Below are 25,908 nucleotides of genomic sequence, written 5' to 3' on the forward strand. Positions count from 1 at the left end.
TGCAGTGGATCCTGCTACACGGTGCTTTCCTACTGTAAACTTAAAAAGCCTGTCATTTTGTTTCAGCCTTACATCACCGTTTGATGGGACGTGATTCACTTAATTTGAGTCTCCAGAGTAGTCTCCGGGGGGATATTGCCAGTCCTCTCAGGGAAAACAGTGTAATGATACCTACTTTATGTGGATTATGGATTGAGTTGGACCTTTCACTTCTAGTGACCGCCGAGTTTTCAACGTTTCATAACAATTTATTTCCAATTTTAAAAAATGGTTGCTTCTCTGCAAACCAAATCCCACAAAGCTTAATGGATAAACTGTTGTTTTTTTCAGAAGCTAGTCCACATAATGTACATTAAACTCAATCAATTAAATGTAGCATCCTGTGTCCTTTGATTAGGTTACTACATGCTGCTATGTCAACTTCCCAGAAGCCTCGGTTTTAATTAGAGGTCATTTTTTACTAGGAAGAGAGGCAAGGCTGATGCTCCTGTCCTCCCTGGGAAACTAACAGGGTACATGTCTAACATGCAGTGCAAGAATTCAATTCAATTCAGCTTATTTGTAGGTCTAGTTTACGTGTGATATCGTTACTCTAAGAATGACTGAAAGTAAAGGGGGCATCTTCAGGTCTATGAAATGTTAGGAATAGCTAAATATGACCATCACAGTTTTAAAAGTCCAAGGAGATGTCTTTTAATGTGATGTTTCACCAGTCAAATAATTAAGGAATTATTTATTTGAGAGGCAGAAAGGTATCTGCTCTCCTTTAAGAAGGAAATTGGTTTGAGCTATTAATAAATAAGTTTAAAAAATGCTTGGTGTCATCTTATCGCAGGTCTGATATGGAGCCTTCTGTATCTGCTTGTGTGTTTTAACGTAGGTTTGGGTCATTTTGTTTCCTTTGTTTTTTATGCCGTGCTGTGCCGTCCGTCTTATTCCCTTTATGCTTTACAAGGCATCCTCTCTTCTACCCCTCTCAGACACACAGGCTAAACAGGTTTAAATGTCAACGTGTCTGCTCGAGTGAGTCATTACATGTCTGAATGTTTCACTACGAGCGCCGCACAGCTCCTATATGTTGTTCTGGGGCGTATTGGGATGTGTGAGACAGGAATAAGCCCCTATGTTTCTTAATATAACTTCAATTAAGGGTCAAATCCCCTCCTCTGCGCTGCCGGACACACTCACTCTGCCCGCTGTCAGATGTACAATATTCTTTCTTTGTAGATTAACATGGATTTAAATTGAACTTTCCCCCCCATCAGTAACACATTTGGAGGCCACCACCATTCTATAGAAATAAAACAGTAAGCGCCATGATACTTTCTACTGACTTTCTTCTTTTTCTCGTCCCTCTGGCTACTACACTGCATACTCCTGGCACCTGTCAGCCACACACAATTACAGCCATTAAGGGATTACCTTTGTTGGGCTGCAGTAGTCGCTGGGAGGAGCCAGGCTGGTGACGCACTGAAGAGGGAGGTCACAGGCAGCACCGAGCTCGCCTTAAGGGGCTTGTTTCCATTCTTGGAGGAAGGAGAAGACTTTGAAGAGATAATAAGTGTGTGGGGAATGACTGAGGGGGGAGGATTTAGGTGAGGGGCAAAGAGGACAGTTTTCAGATGAGGCAGAAAGCCATAACGATCCTTTGTTTCAGTCCAATGTCAGCAGTTAGAAAAGGGAAGTCAGTGCTGTGCTTTACATGTTATAGGTACCTGATACACTGATTCAAGGCTGAGTGATTTAATGCTTTGTGGTGCGTACATCACCCCATGTCTTTAAAACAATTATTTGAACAAAGAATGCAGCTTACAGCCCTCCTGCATTTACACAAAAATAAATAACATTATTGTGTATTTATGTGATTCACTTGAGACGGCTTCTATTCACATGCATCTTTTTTGCAATCCCTACACCCACCGGTGTCCCACGTCTTTGTTTCAAATCCCTCAAGGAAGCAAAAGGCATTTTGAATGAGTCTCTTGAAGGGCAGACCATAAATGTGAAGAAAGATTGTGATTGTCCGTGAAAAACAACTACCTTATCAAATGTAACCTCATAATGAAAAAGTGAAATGTGATAAGAGTGGCTAGACTTATCCTTATAAGTAGTCTTGGGAGCCCTGATACTTAATTTGAACCACTGACTTTACTGACAGGACCAAAGTTTGGACTTGGATGGGAACCACAAGCTGCCATGTGTTGGCACAGGGTAAGCACAGCATTTGCACATGATGGCGATGTCTAATTAACACGCCACTTGACATTTCACTTGTGGAGGGAGCTGCTGTACTGGCAAATGAATATCTGGAGTTGTTGTCCGCCCTGTAACAAAGTCTGATGAACCCAATCTGTTAACAAGTCAATCTGCACCTGGAGGAACTCTGTGCCTTCACACACACACACACACACACACACACACACACACACACACACACACACACACACACACACACACACACACACACACACACACATACACACACATACACATACACATACACACACACACTGTCAGATAAGCTCAGTGAGGCCTTTAGCAGGCACTCTTCAGCTCTGGCCATGTACGGCGTTGTAAACGGCCCAAATTTGGACAAGGATTCCAGCCAGATAGTCGTGTGCCCCGAACGTGAGGCCGCTGTGTGTTCACGTGTATCTGTTTCCCTCTTCAACCCTGTTGTTGTCATAGTAACCCCAGGAGAGGAGCGAGACAGTCCAGGCACACAGGGGGGTGAGGGGATTGGGGTGGCAAAGTTTAGTTTGGATATTGCTTAGTGCTAATTGGTCTTGGATTTCAAGTGTTTATTTACTTCAGAAGCTGCCAGCAGATGAAAGACACTTCTGTGTTTCATTTGCTGTTAAAAATAACAAAGGGATGCAGATGTCCATCCAACAAGATATAGACCTTACTAGAGATTTACTTGGCCATGCACACCCCCAGAAGATGGCCAATAAGTGAAATGTTTTTCTGCATAACAGGAGTAGCTTGTTACAGGAGAGATTTGAGAGTAGTGCAAGTGGCATTGTCTCGTTCATTACACTGAAAACAAGAGAAAGGGGACAGGAAGTGTGGGATTGGGGCTAGTGCAACAAGATTCATGGTGCAACTTGAACGGTGGGGGATGTTACGTTTACATGTTTGGGTTCCAAATAAATGCCACTAAAGAAATGTTGCTTGGCTTTACACAATGTAATATTTTCACTGTTTTAAACCTATGGATTTTTGCAAAATAAATACAAAAACTAAACCTGCTTGGTATTGATTGGAATGTTTAATATCATGGTCCGACTTCCAAACCTAGACTGTGTAGCTAAAATAAATAAACGAAAATATGGATCTTACAAAATTGTACATTTATTTAAACATTAATAACTCAAGTGCTGGTGAAATGTGCCAAACATGGTGCAAATTCTGTTTCATTATGTAGGTAGAATCACAGCATGTCCCTCATGTCACCAGATCCTAAATTGGATCCCTCCCGCTTAACAGCTGCTATGTATTTCAGTGGGTTTTACTTCTGTTTTCACCATGTCACCAGTCATATATACGTTTCGGTTTACTGCACTGGGGGTTTCATAAAATGGCAACCAATCATTATTGACTGTGCTAAAAGAAATGCGACAGGTACTAGTGCTTCTGATGTGTCAATCAGTATCAAACCTACATGGTATTTTTGTGTTTGGACTGCTACATCTCAACCCAGTGTCTGTACTTCTGTTTGAGATGAAATAACGTGAGGGAAATTTGAGACGCCCTCTGAGAAGAAATGTAGTGAAATGGTTTGAATGGTTTCACTTGTAATTAGGTTTTCCTTGAGGTGCTTCAAACGTCCTCTTCCACTTCTTTTAAGGACACCCTCATGTCTTTATCCAAAAGACTGGTGTAAAAAAGAAGCCTGTCCCCAGTACTAAAGAATGGCACATTTTCAAATGAAGGAGTAATGAAGAGGAGCCACTGGCAAACAAAACCATTTTGCTGTACTATAGATATTATCACACGAAAGAAACATATTTGTTTAATGTGCAGCACAAGCTCCGTCTGCAGAAATAGCCCAATAATTCTCAACCCTCGTATCAATCCATCCTACAAAATGCGACGCTTTTTCCATGCAAGCTGATTGTAAACATCCCACCGACATAAGCTCATTCTGCACACACACGCACAAACAAACAGGGCAGTACCTTACTCACCTTTTTCATTCTCTCTCTCAGGCATGCATCGATGACAATGTTGACATGGTGACTTTCCTGGTGGAGCACGGAGCTGCCATCAACCAGCCTGACAATGAAGGCTGGATCCCCCTCCACGCTGCAGCCTCCTGTGGATACCTGGACATAGCAGAGTGAGTAATGGAGAGGCCACTTTATTCAGTTTCTAAGAAGCAGTAGTATCTGTTTCATCATGTTTGGTTTCTGCAAGCTCATCCCTTCATACTGTTTTGTGTCTTTTTGTAACTGTAGCACTCTTCATTGTTGCTCAGAGCTCCAGCTGCTACTATACAATTTATTTGGATTGTCATGCACAAAGTGATACAAGGGCCGACACGGCTATGCTCCAGCTGAGGTCTGCACTGTCCTGTCACCTCTCTGAGACCCCCATTAGTGACCTCTGTCTTTTATATCGGTCCTGGCAAGATTGATTGGCTACTCAGAATGGCCTAGTCTTGCGATTTAAACCCTTTTTATATAATCTTGTTTTTAGCGCAATGAAATGTGTGCATATCCAACATTAAGCAGGATCATTTGAGCTAGCTTGGCCGAATCCACCAACATAAGCCATTACTTTCTGTAGCACACACTTCTTGTCACATTTTGACTGCAGCAGCGGCCCATCTGCTCAGACACAGATGTAGTTAGTGATGTAATCAAATATGGAGCGATCAGGCGGCTATATCTGGAATCAAGCGCTAGAGTTTCACTGTAGTATTTCCTTGCCCCTAGTCCTTTTCAGGTAAGGAGTCTGCGCTCGGGGCAGAGCACACACAGATGTTATCGGAGGATATTTAAACAGGCTGAAGGGGCTCAGTTGTACTCATTGTTCAGCACATTGGGAGTGTGCTGTGACCTGCTTTACTTCTGTGTTACATTACAGGAACATGCACATTTAGCCTTCCTATTGACGTCTCCCAAATAGAAGCAAGTGCAACTGAATGTTGGAAGATACACAACCATTCAGAGATTCTTCCCTGTTAAATTCTCAGAACCTCTGTGTCCAGTAGGCCTCATGAACTCAGCAAAGTCACTGGGCTAGTTTGACAGAAAACAAGACGTTTTTTGTTTTCGCATAATGAACGAAAGGTCAAGTGTTTGGCCTGAAACTGGTGACTAATGGAGACATCATTTCATAGAGAGGATCTCTGCTGCCTGATGTGGGTGGTACGCTCTAAGTAGACACATTCGAATCCCAGCAGGACTCTTATCTCTAAGCCCCACACCACAAATGTAAAGCGTTAAATCAGGTAAAAAGGTCGAGTCCACACATGCGTTTGTCTTCTTTAAAACTGATTTTGCATCATTTATAAAAGTTGTAAATAGATCTCCACAAAGAAGGGAACAATTAAATAGCTGGAAAGGCCACTGAGCATGTTGGGCCACACGCACATACAAATGGTTGGTTTACAGTGACCTAAAAATGCCATTTGGGTGTGGACTTCAGGCCAACACGCAATAAAAGAAACTATGTTTTATTTTTTTTAAATGCATGTGGTCTACGCCATTGAATACTGTGTTCAATGTGTATTTTGATTGTCTGCTATTGTTACTGGTTTTTGGGTTCAACTCCTGGTCTTTAAAATCGTGCAGACACAGACATGTGATGTTTGAACTAAATCACCTATGGCAAGTTGACATTTCCACAAATTACCCCTTCGTGTAATAGGGGTAAAATTTTCGCTGGGGTGAACTCCACTTAACACCTCATAATTTGTTTCCGAGACCACCTAGCTGAGTCTAAAACTCAGCGCTACATGGAAATTAATGCTTCCATTGTATGTAGTAGCAGTTATGTACTTTAAGACGTACTGGACGGTAGCTTAGTGTAAAAACCTGGTTTCACACAACAAACAGCCCCACACCTGTCGGGATATGTGCCACTCCTTATTCAGACTCCTCTTTTTATTTATTGTTTAGGTGTGACACGCTTACGCTGTTTGCATAGCCTGAGGAAGACCCTCTGCAACTTAAATACCATGCGTCAGCCATTTGCATAACACATATTTACACATGGTTATTTACCTTTGTCATATAGTCTGTGCTACACCTGCAGTCTTTCTTTCATCCCCCTGTTTTTTGCAGCAGAGGAAAAAACGTCAATGATGTTCTGGGATTTGACGAGACGCAGACTGTGATGTACTGTCAACTCATTTTGGCACTGAACCAAAAGTAACATTACACAGCTCCTGTCCTTCAACTGTTTCCTCATCAGTTAGAGGAAGTGACAGTTGCCTTTACCTACTTCCTTTTCATCCTGACAGAGGCTACAGTTTGACCTCAAGCTGTTCAATACAAAAATCAACCAGACTTTTCAGGAAAAAAAAAAACACTTTGGAAAGTGTTATAAGGATGTTAATATACATATCCTGCAGGGTCCTATCTCAAGTGTGTGTGTGTGTGTGTTTGCAGGTATCTCATCAGCCAGGGTGCCAGTGTAGGAGTTGTGAACAGTGAGGGTGAGACTCCGCTGGACATCGCAGAAGAGGAGGCGATGGAGGAGCTCCTTCAGAATGAGATCAACAAACAAGGTACAGTATGACAGACGTCTTCCACTACGCCGCCTGGTCTATGTACCACTGATGGGTCTCCTTTCTCTCCCAACACAAAATATCTCAAAAGTATTGAATCAAAACACTGGTATTAAACGGTATCTAATATAGCTAGTTGGATTTGGCATACAAATAAATCATAAGCTTTAACCGAACAGATTCATATCTGCTGACGCCATAAACTGGTAAACATTTTTGAATGTGCATCCCTTAATCCATTTGTATGTATATTCCTTTAATCCATAAAGAACCACCAATCAAAAGAATATCATCATCATATTTTGTGTTATTCCACGATATTTAATATTTTCATCTGAAGTCCATTACTCATGTCTGGCACACTTTAACTTAAACAATAAACAAATATAAACAATATTTTCTTTTCTTTCCTCACTGTGTTGTTGGTTATGCAACCTGTTCAAACACATGTCCTCACCTGTATGCCAGTTGAGATCAGTTATTGTTTTGTTTACATGGGAGTAAGTTGTCAACAGAGTTCTCGGTGAGTGTCAGTCACCTGCAGCTTTCCACTCGCCGCCTGAATGACTCTTACATAATATCGAATAGTGATCCAGCTGTGTTGGGAGCACTCATGTGATGACTCAAAACTGAAAAGTCGAATCTGCTATTTTTGGATGGGACATTCTTGAGATAATGGAAGGCCCTCCCCTATGGTAAGGGGCCACGCACACACACAAGTTCCCTACCCCCGGGGCACAGGGCTGCTCCTTGGCTTGCCTTTTTTTTTTTTTTAATAAAGATAGCTTTACATGACCAAATGGTGCTCAGATTGATCAGCTACCTGTCCACTTTTGTTCTTAATAGTTTGATCACTGGTCTTTATAAAACCGGATCAGAAGCGTCTATCAGATGACTCAATCGTACATTTAAAGTTTGCGGAATCCTGATCTGATCACCTTACTACATTTATACATGGTCATTGATGGAAGATGTGAAACGCAACTGTGCACAGGTATCCAATCATGTACGCCCCATTAGAAATGTATACAATAAGCACATTCTCTATGTAATACACACCATAATGCCTCCTCTGCGATCATACCATTTCAATTGTATTGTGCTATATTGTTTACTTTCTAGTATCTGTAGCAACCCTTAAGTAAGTATACTCCCTGTAACTGTCAGCCTCTTCAGAGTTCTTTAAGTCCAGTGTTTGGAAGCACACGGCATACAGTGATAATTCCACCCACAGTTTGCATACTGCACTCCTGCTGTGTTATATAACTGCGGTGAGACATGCAATCAAGCGAACCTCAAGTATCTCGGCCAGCGGCTGTTGTCAGCTTTCATTTGAGATCCCGGACTGATGTGCAGCGCAGCTTCCTATAAGATCACTGACGGACCCAAAAGCATACTTCATTGTCATTGTTCTTACGCTCATCAAAGCCAAACTGCTGATACTTTTTCATTATGTATTCAAGTTTGAGCTTTATTTATTCTTCATTGCAGGCTTGTGTAACACTGCTTTCGAAGATGAAACTTCAGTGAATTTGCAATAATCCTGGCCTCAGGGCAGCTGCAGACAAACAGCAGCTCATTCCTCTGTGTGCGAGGTAGCAGGCAGCATTATGCAACTGGCTGTTGTGTAACGCTCCAGTGTGATTGTAATGTGATTTTCTCCTCTCAAAGACACACTAGTCATGGGGTTAAACTTGTTAGGAAGTGGCCATGCTTTCCCCTTGGCTGGGACAACCTCTAGATCCTCTCCTTGACCCTGATTAGGTCAAGTGACTGGACAGCCCCCCCCTCCTCTCCTTTAGCTGCTTAATGAGAGCTGCTGCATGTCCTTGTAATGGACTGAAGGTGGACAAACTCATAAATGTTTCTACATCACACTAGCTGAGAGGACACAGGGTTGACTTGTGTTACTCTGACATTATTTACCTTATCTCACAAATAGTTGTTTTGCCTTTTATTCCAAATTCCTGCACTTACATCTGAGGATCATGGTAATGCTTCAGGCTAGATTTCTGTACATATGTCATTGCAGCTTCACCACAAATACTGTAGGTATATTGAGGTGAAGGAGTAGGCAGGTCCTTTTTTAGGTCTATTGAATTTTTCTCCCGATCTTCTGATGTAGAAGATGTGCTGCTCTCTTGTAAATCTCATCTTTGAACTGCTGCCAACTCCTACACTCAGCTCTTATTCTGTAGTCCTACTTAGAGGCCATTAGGCCCCCGGCTTTTTATAGACGCAGTGTAGGCTACTTCCCAAGAGATCACGGGACGGATCTCTACCTGGACGTCTCCCATTGCCTAGATTTAACTGAGCTGCCATGAGGAGGTTTAAGGTTAAATTCACTACATAGCGTATATGCCCTGTATTTCCTCCTATTTGTAAGAAAATACATCCCAACTGACATCAAACTAGGCTGCAGTTTTGTAAAAGTTAGGTTTATGCTTCAGATTTGAATATATTTTTTATTTATTTATTTTTTTTTATAAAGGACTGTGGCAATTATATGACGTGGATTACTAAGTAACAGCTACACGGACCGGCCACCCATGATGAGGCGATGGAACAAGCGCCTGTCAAAAAATTCAAGCTTGGTTCTAAATGTGAAGAATGAATCTTGGAAAGCAGTCAAGCATAAACTCAGACACTGAGTCATCTTCTTCCCATCCGTTTTCACTTTCGTAGACTTCAGCCCACTGATGAGAAACATGTCCAGTTTAAACAAGCCAAATAATCCTCCTGCTTTGCTCAATTTAAGCCTGTGTGCTGTAAAGTGGATTGTCACTGATATTTAGGCCAAATGTCAAAAGATTGGAAGAGCAAAAAGCTTACAGCAGGTGTCTCAGTGTCTTTGCTCAGGCTCAGGTTTCCTCTCTGTGCTTAACAGATCGTCTTGTGCTCATCTCCAGCTAGCAATGGCTGAACCTCTGAGTAAAGTAAGACCTTTCCTCCAGCAGAACTCGCAGACACAGGTGCGCTCTTTCATTGGTTTAAGAGCTCGAGGCAATCTTTAAGCTTTCTTGAGTGTCAGGAAATGAGCGATGATGAATCCTCGGGAGTAGAATAAAAAACCTATACAATCAGATGAAGTTCTGGCTCCGACCCCAGAGCACTTCTTGGATCACTGTTTATGTAGTTCAACACAGTTAACACTCACGCAGCAGTACATTTCAGAGTGTGTTCCAGCCAGGTGTCAACAGGACAATACCGGCCTGTTTTCACTGCTGCACGCAGCTTATGGCTTAGACATATTGACCCACTTTAACGGCTGAGGCCTGCGTTTTGCAGCCACTATTTTTTCGACAAATTGACAGAATATTGGCACGTAACCGTTCGCTAAAGTGCTTTACAACACCCTCTAGTGTTTAGAAAGGATGCCAGAATAATGTCATGTCTGCGTTTCCTCTGCAGAGCCTTTAAACAGAATGGATAACTTTACACCACATGGATAACAGTAATGGAAGCACAGGGGGTCACGGTTTGAATCTTGAGGAAAAGACTTGTCATAAATGCTGCGTCATAGTTCCCGCACGTCCTGGAAAACCTGGAAAGCAGTTAATAAACATTTCAGTCATTGAAAACACATTGGGAAGGCAAATCTTGTGTTGCCATGGAAAATGATTTCAACATTTGCTATTTTCATTTACAGAGAATCAACTACAAGGCTGGGATCCCCAAAATCAAATCAGAGTGTATCTTAAAAGTAGTTCTAAAACAGATAGGTAACGATGAATGCTAGATCAATGGTTTGTGAGTTAAAGACTGGCTACTATTTTTCTTTGCTAGCATTTTACCTTTAAATGCAGCATTTTTTAAGGTAAAACTATGATCAGCTGCCCTAAAATATTTCACTTTTCTTTAGCTGAAGCTATACCATTAAGTGAAGGGTTATACATCTGCAGGGGTATTTGCTTTATTCTATGAATGAATTTGTCATCCTTTCTAAGCATTTAAGGAGATTTTTTATATTGTAGCCCAAGAAATCCATAGAGTATAAAATAGTAGTGTATTCCTGTCTGTCTGCAAGCTAGATCCTCAAAAAAGTTGTAAAACTATCTTGAAAACCAAGCAAATATTTTACCCATTGCTTTGCATTGAACTATTTTGCTTCTCTCTCGGCTGTAATCCTTTTTGAAAATCTAAAATAATGTATCCCAAACACTCACATTCTAATCTAGATCTAAGACAAACATTTTTTTAGAATAAATTCCTTGACCAATACCATGAGTGTGCCTCCATTCATGAGCTACAACTCACAGCTTGTTCCGAAGTAGTAGTAATCCTGGAATGCCTCTTTGACTGTCACTTTCTCTCTCTAAAGGGGTGGATATCGAGGCAGCCCGTAAAGAGGAGGAGCGGATCATGCTGAGGGACGCCCGGCAGTGGCTCAACAGCGGCCAGATCCAAGACAGCCGGCACACCAAGTCCGGAGGCACGGCGCTCCACGTTGCTGCCGCGAAAGGATACGTAGAGGTTTTAAAGTAAGCTGCGGTTTTGATTTCACAGGCAGAAAAAAAATGTAACAACCAGCTCCTTTACTGCAAGTCACATTGTATAAATGTCAAAAGAGTTTAAGGCCTTGTGTCGGGTGCTTTCGTTGTTAAAGCCAGACATATCTGGGTCTCTGCATCTTGTCAATGATGTGACATTGTCTCGGCGGGTTGTTAATAAGCTCTGCTGCTCGAGGAACTGCAGCCACCTGTCCATCTGGTCTGGGAAAGCAGCCAGCACACTCCATACGGCCATAGAAAGCTCTTAAGATCTCCGATGACTACACTATAAACAAGACGGAGATCTAAATATTTCCCACATCATTATACAGTTTTACATTTTCTCCAGTTTAGAGAGGATTTAAGATTCTCAGATTATGTGTTTCAGTGTCTCATAAATCTGACGTACAATGCTGACGCACTTCTAAAAGCCTGGACTTTATCAGCACCTTTTTAAAAAACATTAGTTTACAGAAGCAGGGATCTGCAAATTCTAATAAACGTGTTTTTGTTTCCCCCTCTTCCTCACAGGCTTTTAATCCAAACAGGGTATGATGTAAATATTAAGGACTTTGATGGCTGGACGCCTCTCCATGCATCAGCACACTGGGGCAAAGAGGAGGCATGTCGGATACTGGTGGAGAACCTCTGTGACATGGACCTCATTAATAAAATGGTGAGGAAATGGATGGTCATGAGTCCTGTCATTAAGGGATGTGCAATCCAGATTTTAGACACATTTTATTTCTGTCCCCTCAGGGTCAGACTGCTTTCGATGTCGCAGACGAAGATGTATTGGGATACTTAGAGGAACTACAGAAGAAACAAAATCTGGTAAGTCATTGTGGCGGCTGATCATAAATATACAGTCCTGTGAGAATATAGTGGAAACCTGTGATGCGTCTATTTTTCTCCTGTTGTACTTTCTGATTTCTTTATTTTTTTCTAATTCCAGCTGATAGGTGACAAGAAGGACGTTAAGAAATCTCCTCTGATTGAAACAAAAACCCCTGAGGATAACAACCAATCACTGAAACCGATCAAGAGGTATGTGGTGGAAAATGAATGGTGATAAATTGAGACGGCTGACTAAATAAGTGTGAGGATTATCAAGCCAACCACGCAAAGGCACAACTCGTATTTAATGTTCTGTCTATGTCTTGTTTGCTGATTTATACTAAGAAATGTACCACACTGACTGTAGTTCTGTACTGAGGGTGTTACATTTATTTGTTGCAGCAAAGAAACGCTGCTTCTGGAGCCAGAAAAGAGCGCCCTACGCATCGAGACCTTAGAACCAGAGAAGGTGGATGAAGTAGAGGAGGGGAAGAAGGACGAATCGAGCTGCTCCAGTGAGAAGAGGACGACGAAGATTCAGAGTCGGAGACTGAAGCAGGTACTGCGTTTGAGTGCAGATGTGGAACAGTATTCAGATCCTTTACTCAAGTAAAATTACTAATGCCATAATGTGAAAGTACTCTGTTACAAGTCCTGCATTAAGAATGTGACTTGGGTAAAAGTAAATAAGTGTAGGCAGCAAAATGTACAAAAGTATTACACAGAAAAGTAAGTTCTTAAACCGAGTTTCTAAAAAACTGTCACACTAACATGTTCCATACTTCATTGTTTTTTGTGTCTCCCCCCTCCAGAGAAGAGCACGCCTGCAGCATCGGTGAGCAACAGCACGACGCCCGCCCCGGCCAACGTCACCGTGTCGCCTCCAACCAGCCCAACCAACCAGGTGACAACCCCCCCCTCACAGGTGAACAAGGTGGGACCTGGTGGACGAGCATTTGTCATCCTCCGCTGCGCAGACAGCTGCCACAGTGCTGGCTTAAAAATGAGACAGATTGGAATGGAATTAGCGGCTGATTGATTTTCAAAAGCCTTGGAGTAAATTAGCAGTGCTCCCAGCAAACCACCAAGAGCAGCATCACATCAACTGTGTCCAACAGAGACATGTTGGTGCTGAACTCGATACACAAATCAGAGTAGTTCTCCATCCAGTTTGTTTTTCTCCCCCTTGAAAGCAAACTTAATTTCACAGCTGGCTGGAGATACTGGGGGGTTACATAAATGACTTTGCAGTTCACACTCGGGGCCATCACAGCAATAGTTGTCCCGGCTTGTGATTTGCTCTTCATGTCGCAGTACAATGAGCACACGCTGCTAACAAATGTCACGCAGGCCCTGAGAGGGACATTAAAACTGGTTGTTGGTGGCGTCGGGGGCAAACATTGCATCAGGCTGAGCAGTGGGGCTGATTAGTGGCCATTATTCTGGATGATGTTAGCAGTTCAATGTATGACAGGAAACCAGGAAACTTGGAGTAGTCAGACTGGTTTTGTTTTTAGGAAAAAAAGTGAGACTTGCATGGTAGTGCTGATATCCCACTTTTGAGTCTGCTGCCCTCTGCTGGCAGAACGAAGCCAAACACTCCAAAGAGGACACAAATTGCTTCAAATGTCTTTTATTTAGCCAAATAAGATGGTTTACGGTATATTGTTGTCAATGCTCATTTTTATTTATATGAAATAATTGTTATGTTATATGCATCTATACAAACAGATATAAAATAGATGCTATAAAATATATATGGTTGTATTTTAGGAACAGTATTAAAAACAAGTACAAATATTATATGAAATAACATCTTCTTGTATAATAAATAAAAAAGACATAATGTGAGTCTAATAATAAAAACATAACATGTTAAGAAATTAAGAGTCATTAAATAATAATAATAATAGAATAGTTTATTATATATTCTTGAAAAAGTATTTGTCTATTTGAGTTATAGACAAATAGTTCCCAGTGAATATCAAATCATATTTTTTACTTGAAATGCCCATCCCAACTTTGATTTCTTTCTTCATCCTCCCCCTCTCATGTATACATGGGATACATTTAGAACCAAAAATGTACACCCTAAATAAAAGCCCCGACGCCCATTCCTGAAGTCTGTGTTATCAGACATCACCTACATACCTTATTATCACTCCTCACTTCTGAATGCAGACTAAATGGCAGGGTACCTTCACAGTTTTCTGTCTCCCCCCCCCCCCCTCATCCAAAAGTAGGCTACCTCTCCATTACTTTCTAAATGTGGTTTCTTTCCTCCTGCTTCTGTTCTTGCAACGATCTCCAGTCCTCCTTTGAAGCCTAGTGCTCACACATCACAATGTCTCCTGTCTAACAAGAGCAAAACATTAACAACGTCCTGTCCAGACACTACCAAATGTGTGTTGGACCTGTCACTTATTCCAGCTCAACTATAATGGTAGCCCCTCCCGGTTTGGCAGTAAGCATTGTGTGGTGTGACTAGGCCTTAAAAAAAATCTGTCCTTGCCATGTAGTGTGTTTCTTTTTGCTGCTGCTTCTGTCTTATTCTGGCTTTTTTTCTGTCTCAACCTCCTCCCTGGCCCCCCTCCCCTCCGTGTCTTTCTCATCCTGGGCTCTTGTTGGTTGGCTTTAGTTTGATTGTGTTACTCCCCTCATGCCTGTGGCGGAGCCAGGCTGTCCTGCATTGTGGCGTCAATGCCTGCGCAAAACTGGCATATCTCTATTGCCCAAAAAACTGATGGTGAGGCATTGGTGTGCACCAGAGTTGTTCTCTCATCCTACACGCACCTGTGCACTAAATCAAGTATTTTACACCTCCCCCCACCCCCTTCTAACCACCCTGGCCTGGTCCAGGTGACGCAGAATGACCCTCCCTAATGCTGGCGTTCACTCATCCATGGTGTTTTCACTTTTAATCGTCCCTCACCGTGTGTCTGTGTGGCGTCTGTGTTGCTTATGACTATAGTGTATATGTGGCCAAACCTGAAATCCATCAACCGGAGCCTAAAACAACCAACATGTTTTCTCAGAAATAACTTTAGTATTGCTAGTGGTTAGGATCTCTTAACTGGCATGCCCCTCTTTAAAAATGTTCTCAGCCCCTGGAGATTAATCCAAACGGTTTTTGACCTGATTTGTGTTTGTGTTACTCACCAAGATGACTCAAAATCCCCTAACGTATAGAGATTTTAACTTTGCATACTTAACCCCCCTGCTCCTTTCCTTTCCCTCTCAGGCCCCTCCCCCTGTCGGAAAGGTCTCATCCAAGGTGGTGGAGGACGACAGAAAGGACGAGTCTCCCGCTTCGTGGCGGCTGGGTTTGAGGAAGACCGGCAGCTACGGGGCGCTGGCAGAAATCACGGCCACCAAGGAGGCTCAGAGGGAGAAGGACACGAGCGGGGTGATGCGCTCTGCCTCCAGCCCCCGCCTCTCCTCTTCTCTGGACAACAAAGACAAAGAGAAGGTCAACTGTAGTATAGAATGTATACAAATGTAGTCATTAGCTTTTAGCCGTATTAATTCGGTTTCACCCTTTTATGAGAGCTCAATGTAGACTTGTATCCAATGTTTCACTAACGGTGCTCCTTTTTTGTCTGCAGGAAAAGGATAAAGGAACTCGGCTTGCCTACGTTGCCCCTACCATCCCCAGGAGACTGGCCAGTACTTCAGACATCGACGAGAAGGAGAACAGGTGAGACCTTTGGGCCTGGCTCTGTGGATTAGCATGAGCGGCTCCTGCTGCCCACTGCTGTGTGTTGCAGGCATCATGCCTCAATGCTCTGCATGGTGTGTTGGCCTGAGCAACTGCCTTTGATAAGTCTGTTATGTTTGACAAGGAAGGGTAGAATTAGACAAATCACGTTTCTATATCCGACCTGTTTGAGAAGATTGAGGTACTATTGAAGTTTAATCCCCAGGGACTCTACTGCTCTGATACGTAGTGGCTCATACACCCGGCGACGCTGGGATGACGACCTGAAGAACAGCGAAGGAAGCGCCTCCACCAACCGAACCCCCAGCTACCAGCGCAGGTCAGCCTCTACTGCGACACTAGTCCCATCCCTCCTCCACCTCATCAGAGCTCTGCTCCATCTGATGTCATGTGTTTATCCATTTTGAGGTGGACTTACATAGCTTTGGAACTAATACCGCTGTGTAGACAGCATTAATAGTTGTTTATCAGCCACCTACTGTACAGTTGGCTCAGATGATGTCATCAGAGATATGTACGTACATGCTCCCATGCACAGCAGCAGCTGCTGAGAAAGCTCTCTGCTCTATCACTGCCACTGAGTGTGCTGCATGACTGTACCTGTCCTGTCAGGCTGCTGTTCCACCGAGTTTGCTAAGTATTACTCATTATGACACTTTAACAAGCCTTTATACCTGTCTGCCAGATAAATCAAATTCTTCGAGTTGTTTGTGGCACAAAAACTAGACATGGACTCAAGCTGCACGTATGTCATATGGGAAAATACTGGATCCATGATAAATCTATCAATTTGTCTCTCTTAAAAGCTCTAAATATTCCTAGAACTTGATGTGGCTGTTCAAGGATATGCAATCATTACAAATCTACAAAAATCTTCCTTTATGAATTCTCCAAACACTTTGATTCAACATCTATCCCCATATGACATGCATGCACCAATAGTGTGTGTAAGCTTAATACCCCTTAAATATGTATGTTTCCTGTACTATATCTGTGTGTGTGTGCGCTCCTCCACCGCTAACATGCCTCTTTCGCTCCCACCCGCCTGCCCACACGCAGCACGTCCCACACGCTAGCACTAGGGCGGAGCGGCAGCACGCGGGACGTGCCAGCCAAGTCTTCGTCCACCTCCAGCTTGGACCCTAACACCTGTAACACTAAACCCTGGCAGCCACCCACCTCCCACTACCAGTCTTACAGCATTTACCGCAGGTACACCCGCCCCCTCCACCGGGGTCCCGTCGTCTCTAACCCCTCCTGTCCTCTCTGACTGTCCCTGCTCTGCTCTCTGCCGACCATGAGTCCTGTGTTGCATTTGATGTCCATATGGCAAACCTTCAATGCTGGTGATACGGAGGGATAGTTTGACAGCCCAGTACTATCAAGGAATAATAATAATCATATATATATATTATGTTTTCTGAAATGTCCTTTTTAAATATTTGTTTTGGGAAAGTTTAGTTTTTACAAAGATTGTCTTCAAAATTGGGGTTCAGGAAGTAACCAGCGCCTTGTGAGCTTTTTTTTATTTTTTAGAAGAGGATATCAAAATACAAAACTTATATTCATCAGGGCTCCTTGACTCAACGTTAAACATTTCTTGAAAATAAGGTGGAGGTCAGACCAGTGTTTAGTATCCTTTTAATGCTTTGTGAAACTCTTCAAGAAAGGTCTCCTCACTTTACACTCCCAGCATATAAAGGATTTAAATCAGGTTTCTTTTAAATAGATTGTAGATTTTGAAGAAAATCTTAAAAAGACTGCTTCGTTTCACCAAAAAGAAAATCCCAGTTTTATCTCTAAAGCTTCCTGTAGAGGTTTTCTCAAATAGTATATTAAGCTAATGTGACATTTTGAGCATTGAAAATATAGTATTCAGAGACTGACTGTCAATCCCTCCTGCTATTAAAAATGCAATATATGTCTGAGAAGTGTTTAGGGAATGATAGAAAAAGAGGTCTTCCATCAAATAATCAACCAATTACTCCTCAGCTAGATGCTCTGGTTGTTCACACATCAGTATTTTATTCTGCTCTGGCTCAATGTTGACTCTGCTGTGTCTGACGTCTTGTTCTCCAGCGGCTCCTTCGGCAGGAGGCACGAAGACTTGGGTTCCTCGACCACCACCTCTCCCACTTCGACCACCACCACCTCCACCTCTGTTACCTCGCCCACAGGCCATCGCGGACTGCTCTCCACCCTGGGCTCCTTGTCCACCCGCACTGGCTCCACCAGTCTCACCAGCAGGTAAGAGACCTGGAAATGAGACGCCGGACATCTGTAGTAAACAGCTTGGAGATATTCCACAAGTGTTGTGACTCTACAACCACACATTTCTGATTCATTATGAAAGCAATTGAAATGGGATCTGTCAGTCCAAGCGAGTTCCTTATATCTTTTATACAGGTACTGGTCAGAGGCGAGTGCAGACAGGGAGAAGGAGAAGGAGTCTGCCGCCGTCATCCCTACTATAAACACTGGCTCCACGACCACCACGTCCTCCACCACCACCACCACCACCACTGGCATTGTCACTGGCTCTGAAAGACGCAGGTAACACATTGCAAAGCCTACAAAACTCATGTATGTCCTTATATGTAGAGTCCAAACTATTGTCTCACATTTTATACATTCCTTGAAGGCAGCTCTAAGATATTTTGGCTTTAGCTTTAACATTTTTCCATCCGTCAAATAGTTATCCAGATGCACTTCCTTTGTTTGAGTACCGGGTGTGTGTGATCTTTGACTCTGTACACACACACAGACAGAGAAAGTCTCCACACTGTGATAGAGGGAGCATGTATTTGCTCGTGTGAGTGGGGTCGAGTGCAAGCCTTCATGCTGCAAACGCTGAAATAAGCCACCTGTCATAGTTGGAGTGAGGCAGGACTGTTTCAGGGACTGGATTACTGCAGTGACTTTTCCTTTTAAGGAAGGCGGGCAGAAGCTGCACATTTTCCTGAAGGCCGAGGCTCGATGTGCGCTGAATGGGTTCATAATTCAGTGAGGCGGGGAGGAACACTGACAGCAAAGGCTAGATTAATTTGCTGTTTAATATCCCATGGCCTTTTCAGCCTGATACTGTTACAGCCAAACGTTAAAAGCAAACATAACTGAATTCTCTTTTACCACAGCAACCTTAAGGAGGATTAAGGGCTGTTTTAGGTTTTAGGAGACTCATTCTTCACAGTAAAAGGTCTGTTCCACCCAACAGTTCTTGACTCATAAAGCTGCCTTACATTTACACCTTTCCACAAAGGTTCTTGCTGGCAAGTGGAAGCTGAGTTTTGGGCGCCCATAGTGCTTTATGATTTAATTTATTAGCTCAGCTGTAATTATTGTATAAAAGAAGAGTTGTTTTCTTAGTTTCCTTTCTCGGTCATAAATGAAAGCCGCCATTTCTCTGATCACAAGCCACCTCCTTTAACCATAAAGCACCATTCTGTCATAAACTACATTCACCAGACATATTTATGAAAGACATTTAATGGTAGTTTCCCATCACAGCACTGATCTGATTCTAGACTGAAGTATTTTTGCCAGATTATTTAACCCTGTGTGTGTTTGTGTGTCTCAGGTCATACCTGACGCCAGTGCGAGACGAGGAGTCAGAGTCTCAGAGGAAAGCTCGCTCTAGACAGGCTCGACAGTCGAGGAGGTCCACCCAGGTTAGTTCACCTGGGAACTGTCCCACGTCATGGTGACTTGTAGTTGTCCCTGGGTGATATTATGGTTTTATAGCCATGTGTGTTTGGATCAATGTTTGTCACTCTGGCTGAAAAGGCATGTTTTGTGTACATCGACAGAACTTAACATCCAGGTCTGTGGAAAGAGCTGATTGTTTTACAAGCTGAAATTTATACGACAAAAATTAAACATTGTAAATCACCAGCTAGACTTTTCACTGCACAGCTGCTAGGAGCTTGGTGTGAAGAATACAGTTCTGGTTATAAAAGTTTAATCCAAGCCAATATAAGAATTCGAGAGATTAAAGATCATTGGCCAACAGTGTTCATACTTTTAAGACCTAACTTAATACTTAATTTGGCTTTGAGATCAATTTGATCTATTATGTTTTATTAATTCTTGTCTTAATTGATTAGCGTTGGTGTTATGGTAGCTTTTATGATTTGTGAAGCCCTTCGTTGAAAAGTGCTTTAAAAATGATTTGTGTATTGCCATCTCGATCCAGGGTGTGACTCTGACTGACCTGCAAGAAGCTGAGAAAACAATCGGCAGGAGTCGTCCCCCAAAGACCCGAGAGGAGGAGAAGGAAGAGAAAGAGAAGCAGGACAAGGAGAAGCAGGAGGAGAAAAAGGAGATGGAGACAAAGGAAGACGATTACCGATCGAAGTACCGCAGCCTCGAAGAGGTACATCTCTGCCCTGCGTGTAACTCCTACACCCTGAATATTCCTCTACTGTCACTCTAACCTTTCTCTTTTCTGGCTACCAGCGCTACCGGCCTTCGTCTTCCTCCTCTACCTCCGCCATTTCCTCGGTCAGCACTGCATCCACCCCGTACTCTAGCACCGGCCTGTCCTACAGCTCCAGCTCCCTCAACAGGCCAAACAGTCTGACGGGGATCACCTCCTCCTACAGCCGCTCCTCCAGAGACACAGAAAAAGGTCGGTACCATTCCCATCAGAATACACTTCTACATCAGATATATGGCCATTTAAACAATCATTATAATAAAGCTTTATTTGAAAAGCACTTTTCATACACAGGATGCCGATCAAAGGGCTTTAACAATGGCTCACAAAATAAAGATATATATATATATGTATAAATACAATCAAATAATTAAAGATAAAAATATTAAATAAACATATAAAAAAGAGCAATTTAAAGAGGATATTGCTCATTAAAAGCAGGTTTTGTACTTTGCGTAAGATTTAAAATGACTAAATAGATGAAACTGTAAAAAAACAGGTTTTGTAACAGGTGTTCAAACACAGCCACAAGTCATCTTTAATTACCTTAACTATCCCGACATCGAAACTAATATTTATCCAGAGCTATCCTCACCGATACAAAGCGATAACGGCGCAGCATGTGGATTTGGTATCAGTCTCCACAGGTTCACATTCACACGGGCAGACTGCCACATGCTGATCAAGTGCATCGAGACAGAAAGGGATTGGGTTGCGTCTCAAATGAAGTCACTCTCCTCTTAACAAATAAACCCACGAAGCATCCCTGGGAAAACAGAAAGCCATTTTAATCTGTTCAACCGACGGAAACACTGACCTCTTTGTTCTCCTGCGACCACAACCTTTTCTCTTTTTTTCCCTCTGAACTCGAGCCAAGTGGAGTTGTTGTGCAGATTGTGAAGTCAAATCCTGCCTTGTTTAACATCATAGTGTGGAAGGGTCATCAACTGTTGATCAAAAATAATAAAAAGTTGTCTTTTGTAAAATACAGAAGCAGATGATTTATGGAAGGAACAGAAATGTCATTTTAGTGTTTGTAACCTGCTGTCATTCTCCTTGATTGTACAGAAATGGACAAAAGGGAGGAGGAGAAGGAGGGAGAGGACAAGTCTCAGCCTCGCTCCATACGGGATCGCAGGCGGCCCCGTGAGAAGAGACGCTCCACCGGGGTCTCCTTCTGGACCCAAGAGGTACAACCCCTCCTGATAGGAGTTTCACTTTTTATTCAAGCGTTCTTGATGAGGGGCGGACGCTAACAACCCCAAAAGGTCCTCCTTCATCATTTAGACATTAACTCTTTTATCTGTTTTTCTTTAATTCAAGGGGGATGACCCTGACCAGCAGTCCGACTCAGAGGAGGGCAGCATCAAGGGAGAGACACAGGTAACTCATCATCACACAGCAGGAAGCAGGGAAAAAAGACTTGACTGACAGCCAAAAGCAAACTTGCCCTTTTTGGCTTTTCTCGGTGGCCAGACCTGCGTTTGATTTCTGCCCTTCTGCATTTACTCTCTATTCCCGTCCTTCCTCTTGTCTCGTCTCATGCAGTCAAAGCCAAGCGAGTCGAGCAGTCTTTGATATTCACTTCTCTCATCCCCCTGCCACTTATCTTTCCGTCTCACCCTCTGATCCCTTTGAATATATTTTTGTTCCCCCCTCATCTTTTGGTGATTGTCTGGTTGCCGGGGTGACCTTGACCACCAAAAGTGGTCTCAGACACGGATCAGTGGGTTTTAAAAACATGCAAAAGGAGAGGAAGTCTGGGTCACTTGGGTCAAAGCACACACGCATGACAAGATGGTGGAGGGTTTTTTCAGAATCTGGAAATCTGAAAAGTCACTGTAAATGTACATTTTACCCAATGATGAGTAAAGTTAAGGTAAAAAAGGGATTAACGGGCCTACCAGTCCCTTCAATTTGAATAAAAAGCATTAATTAGCTTTTAAATCCAACTAATTGTGTTCATACTCTCCATGGAAGAAGCAGCATGGGGCAGGAAGGGCAGTGTTGTGGAAATATTGCTGGCTACTGAACATCCTGTTTGAAAGGGAGTGTCTTTTAATGGCAGACAGTAGTCTCTGCGATCAAACATCACTTTCATCAGGACAGCAGGGAGGGTGGAGCAGCAGCAGAGCACTCAATAGCAAACAAACGATTATCTCTGCATGGAGATTGGAAAGTGAACAGGAAAAGCTTTTGCTTCACTTTCTTTCCTGCCGGACACACAACATTTTACATTGCGTAGTATTGCATTTTTAGACAAATCGCCAACTGCTAAATCTCTGAAGATGCTCTAAATAATTCCCTAGTCGTGCGGTAAATGGAGGCAAACCGGCTGTTTATCTGATCACTGTGTTCTTCCCTTAAAGCTTCAGGGCTTCTTGACTCAGATGGTAGCTTTGTTGTGTCACCACCCTCTGTCCACCTCAGGAAGCTGACAGTAATTTTAGAATACCTGGAAGCCCTGACCCGCCCTATCTGAAGTTTAAAATAAAGAACTATTTTATCCTTCTGCTTAGTTTTGTTGTTAACTATATAAGAAGGCAATGTCTGCTTTTGCTTTCAAGTGTCTTTTTGCTCCACATTAACATTACTTTCACTTTTGTTTTCCTACAGAGTGACCGATTGTCCAGGTATGTTTTCCCCTCTTCTCTTTTTGTATTATTTTGTTACATTATTTATTATCTTTTATATTCTGTCTGTGTTTCCTAACAGTTGTAATCAAACTAAATGCCTGTTGTTTCTGTCGCAGGAACGAGAGCAGCACTTCAACCTTAGATCGCAACGACAGTCTTTATAGCCGCGGCTATGGAGAGAGTCGGAGGACATACTCAAGTCGACTGGACAGAGACGACTCCACTGACTACAAGAAGGTGTGCTGTGTACATAGAAACTGCTGCTACAGATCGATTGGGTTCCTGGTTTGACTCCCAGGACTGGCAAATGATGCGGTTAGACTCGGGACTCAGAAGATTTATTACAAGAAAAGTTACTGGTTGCTACAAAATCAATTTTATTAGTTTTAATTTATTATTATTATTGCTCACAATCATAGGTAGGCCAAAATACTGTCATTGAGTTTAATTCATGGTCACCATTTAATAATTGTTGACAGTCAAAAAAAGGGACGATTAATACCTTTTCTCTTATCTTTTTAATAATAATACATTTATTTGTAGAACTTTTCAAGCTGAAATTCATAAAAACAACATGGAAACAACACATTTAAAAGGTATTAATCGATAAATACGGAAAAGATAAGTTTGATTCTGGATTTTAAATGAAGACAGATTGCTGCAGTCACTGCTGTTCCAGAGGGAAAGGGCATGATTGGAAGTGATTTATGATATTTATCTGATTGTTTTGGTTTTAGTAGTACATAGTAGAGATGTCCGCCTCTATTACATTTAAGTGAAGGCAGCCACCTCTATGACAGTTATCTGACACCAAAACAATCAGATAAATGGCAAAAGTAAGAGGAAAAACAAGAAATCCTGATTTATGGATGCACCGTCCCTTTAAGGCTACAAGAGAGGATATAACAAAAGTGGGATTTATGTACGTTTTTCCAATTGGAATCGAAAAATGTTCCCATTTTTAACATTCAGAATGACTTGCTCACTCCACCTGTTGACTCTCTCCGTGCGTTCCTCCCTGCAGCTCTACGAGCAGATCTTAGCTGAGAACGAGAAGTTGAAGGCCCAGTTACGTGACACAGACCTGGAGCTGGCAGACTTAAAGCTACAACTAGAGAAGGCCACACAGGTACACTGACCTCACACCAATTCAGATCTATGGTAATAACAACACACCTCCACATGACTGATGTACTCTTTCTCATTGCAGAGGCAGGAACGCTATGCCGACCGATCACAGCTTGAGATGGAGAAAAGGGTAATGACAGTTTAATAACGCAGCTCTGATACAAATGTCCTTCTTACACCATGACTGAAAACATGTTTAACTTCTGTCTCTCAAGTTTATCTCTAGTACATACAGAACTCAGGTCTGTTCTCTCTGATAAATCCGCCCTGCTTTAAACATGATGGTAACTCCACCAATGGGTTTTTATCTGAAGGTTACAAGCAGGCCCCAATTTCATCTGGGTGGTGGTATGATCTTAACCTGACTCTTTGTGTCAGTCTACTCTCTGCTGCTGGCTGCGTGTCACACATGTAGTCAGGGGAGGGGGGGGGTCAAAGGGACATCCTCTCTCCTCTTCACCCAGAACTCCTACACCTTCTCTCACCCTCTTTAAAGCCTCCGAGGCAGCGTGTGGTCACCTCTTCTCAAGACTTGTGTTATTTTTTGCGTGCGTGTTGAAGAGTGTTCATGTGAATTTATGCAGGAAGTAGAACAACTGTACACGTTTGAATTACTGCTGAAACAACTTGTGCATGTGTGTGAAATGACTGTTAAAGCATGTGTGTGTTTCCATCATTTTCCACTCATTCTGTCACCGTGCTGACATCGTGTGGCAATTAAACCCTGCATTTGTCAAATCCATGCATTACTTACAATTCCCATCCTCCATTTGTTTTTTATTATAGAACAATGGCCTCTTCTGTTTTAAAAAGGACATTCTGACCATGTTCATGAGTCATTTACTTATCATCCCTAACAACCTCTAAACATCTACGTCCCCATTCCTTGACTCATCCATGTCCTTACATATGAATTACTTCTACATCACTGACTATGTAAGTGAACTGGCTGCTGCTTGCAGATTCCTCACAAGACGTGTATGTGTGTGTGTGTGTGTGTGTGTGTGTGTGTGTGTGTTTGTGTTCCAGTGTGTGCTGTCGCTACACCCCTCACCATCTCCCACACCTCTCTGTATGCAGTGTGTAGAGTTTGCTTTCCGTTGATTCTCTCTGATGAAAGTCCTGAGTTAACCTGCCTTTTCTTCCGCCTGCAGGAAAGAAGAGCTCTAGAAAGGAAGATTTCTGAGATGGAGGAGGAACTTAAGGTACAAACACACACACTCACACACATTGTTTTTTCTGTTCATGTACGGTGGGGGGGGTTTAGAAGAGAATCATAAATGGAGTCTTGATCACAGCTAGTTGTTTTTTCCTTCTTTTATTTTAATTTGCTACTAATTCTTGTTATTCATATTGAATAGATTTTGGCAACTGTAAGTATTTTGGTTATTTTTTGTTTTTTACATATTGGTAGTTCAACTTTGGCTCTTATAATAAACTGTATTTAATAGTCTGACAATTTAAGGATAAAAATGTCATTTTATATTTGAGGCACAAGGGTAAAGCTGAACAAACATGTTATGGTCAGCTGTTTTAATCCATGTTGACATAGAAAATGTGGAATGAGACGGCCTATTAGATGTCTTTGAGAGAGGAAAGAAACTCCGATAAGTTCTAGTAGGCAGGTGTTTAGCAGACTCGGCCCTGTCGCTGTGATTAGAGTGTGTTAGCTTTAGGCAGCTCGCCGATCTTATCAATTCAATTTGACCTACAAGCATCATGCTGAGGCGGAAAGCTCTTAATCATTCCTTCGATTTCCAAAATCTGTCCCCATTTTCTAACAATCTTCCTTTCTGTTTCCCCTCTCTCCTTCCTCTCGGCCCCTCTTCTTTTCTGTTAATTTAAACTGTCCTGTCTTTCATTAAACCTTTCCCTAAACCCTCATTTGTTTATTGAAACTTCCTTTTTCTGCCATTCTTTCCCTC

At 42.5% G+C, this 25,908-nt stretch overlaps 1 protein-coding gene across 1 annotated transcript in view; it reads left to right on the forward strand.

The window, feature by feature from the left end:
• The window catches only part of ppp1r12a (protein phosphatase 1, regulatory subunit 12A), a 43,548-nt gene that overhangs the window by 13,528 nt on the left and 4,112 nt on the right, over positions 1–25,908 (forward strand). The window contains 25 exon segments of the mRNA XM_063905527.1: positions 4,212–4,342; positions 6,621–6,739; positions 11,061–11,220; positions 11,761–11,905; positions 11,989–12,063; positions 12,185–12,276; positions 12,469–12,581; positions 12,584–12,625; positions 12,879–13,000; positions 15,308–15,535; positions 15,672–15,763; positions 15,990–16,103; positions 16,844–16,996; positions 17,864–18,031; positions 18,191–18,337; positions 19,362–19,452; positions 19,977–20,156; positions 20,240–20,411; positions 21,288–21,409; positions 21,543–21,602; positions 22,836–22,852; positions 22,972–23,092; positions 23,880–23,984; positions 24,066–24,113; positions 25,138–25,188. Coding sequence (XP_063761597.1) covers positions 4,212–4,342; positions 6,621–6,739; positions 11,061–11,220; positions 11,761–11,905; positions 11,989–12,063; positions 12,185–12,276; positions 12,469–12,581; positions 12,584–12,625; positions 12,879–13,000; positions 15,308–15,535; positions 15,672–15,763; positions 15,990–16,103; positions 16,844–16,996; positions 17,864–18,031; positions 18,191–18,337; positions 19,362–19,452; positions 19,977–20,156; positions 20,240–20,411; positions 21,288–21,409; positions 21,543–21,602; positions 22,836–22,852; positions 22,972–23,092; positions 23,880–23,984; positions 24,066–24,113; positions 25,138–25,188 — 2,868 coding nt within the window.

Source organism: Eleginops maclovinus, chromosome 17 (genome assembly GCF_036324505.1).
Source record: "Eleginops maclovinus isolate JMC-PN-2008 ecotype Puerto Natales chromosome 17, JC_Emac_rtc_rv5, whole genome shotgun sequence".
NCBI lineage: Eukaryota > Metazoa > Chordata > Actinopteri > Perciformes > Eleginopidae > Eleginops > Eleginops maclovinus.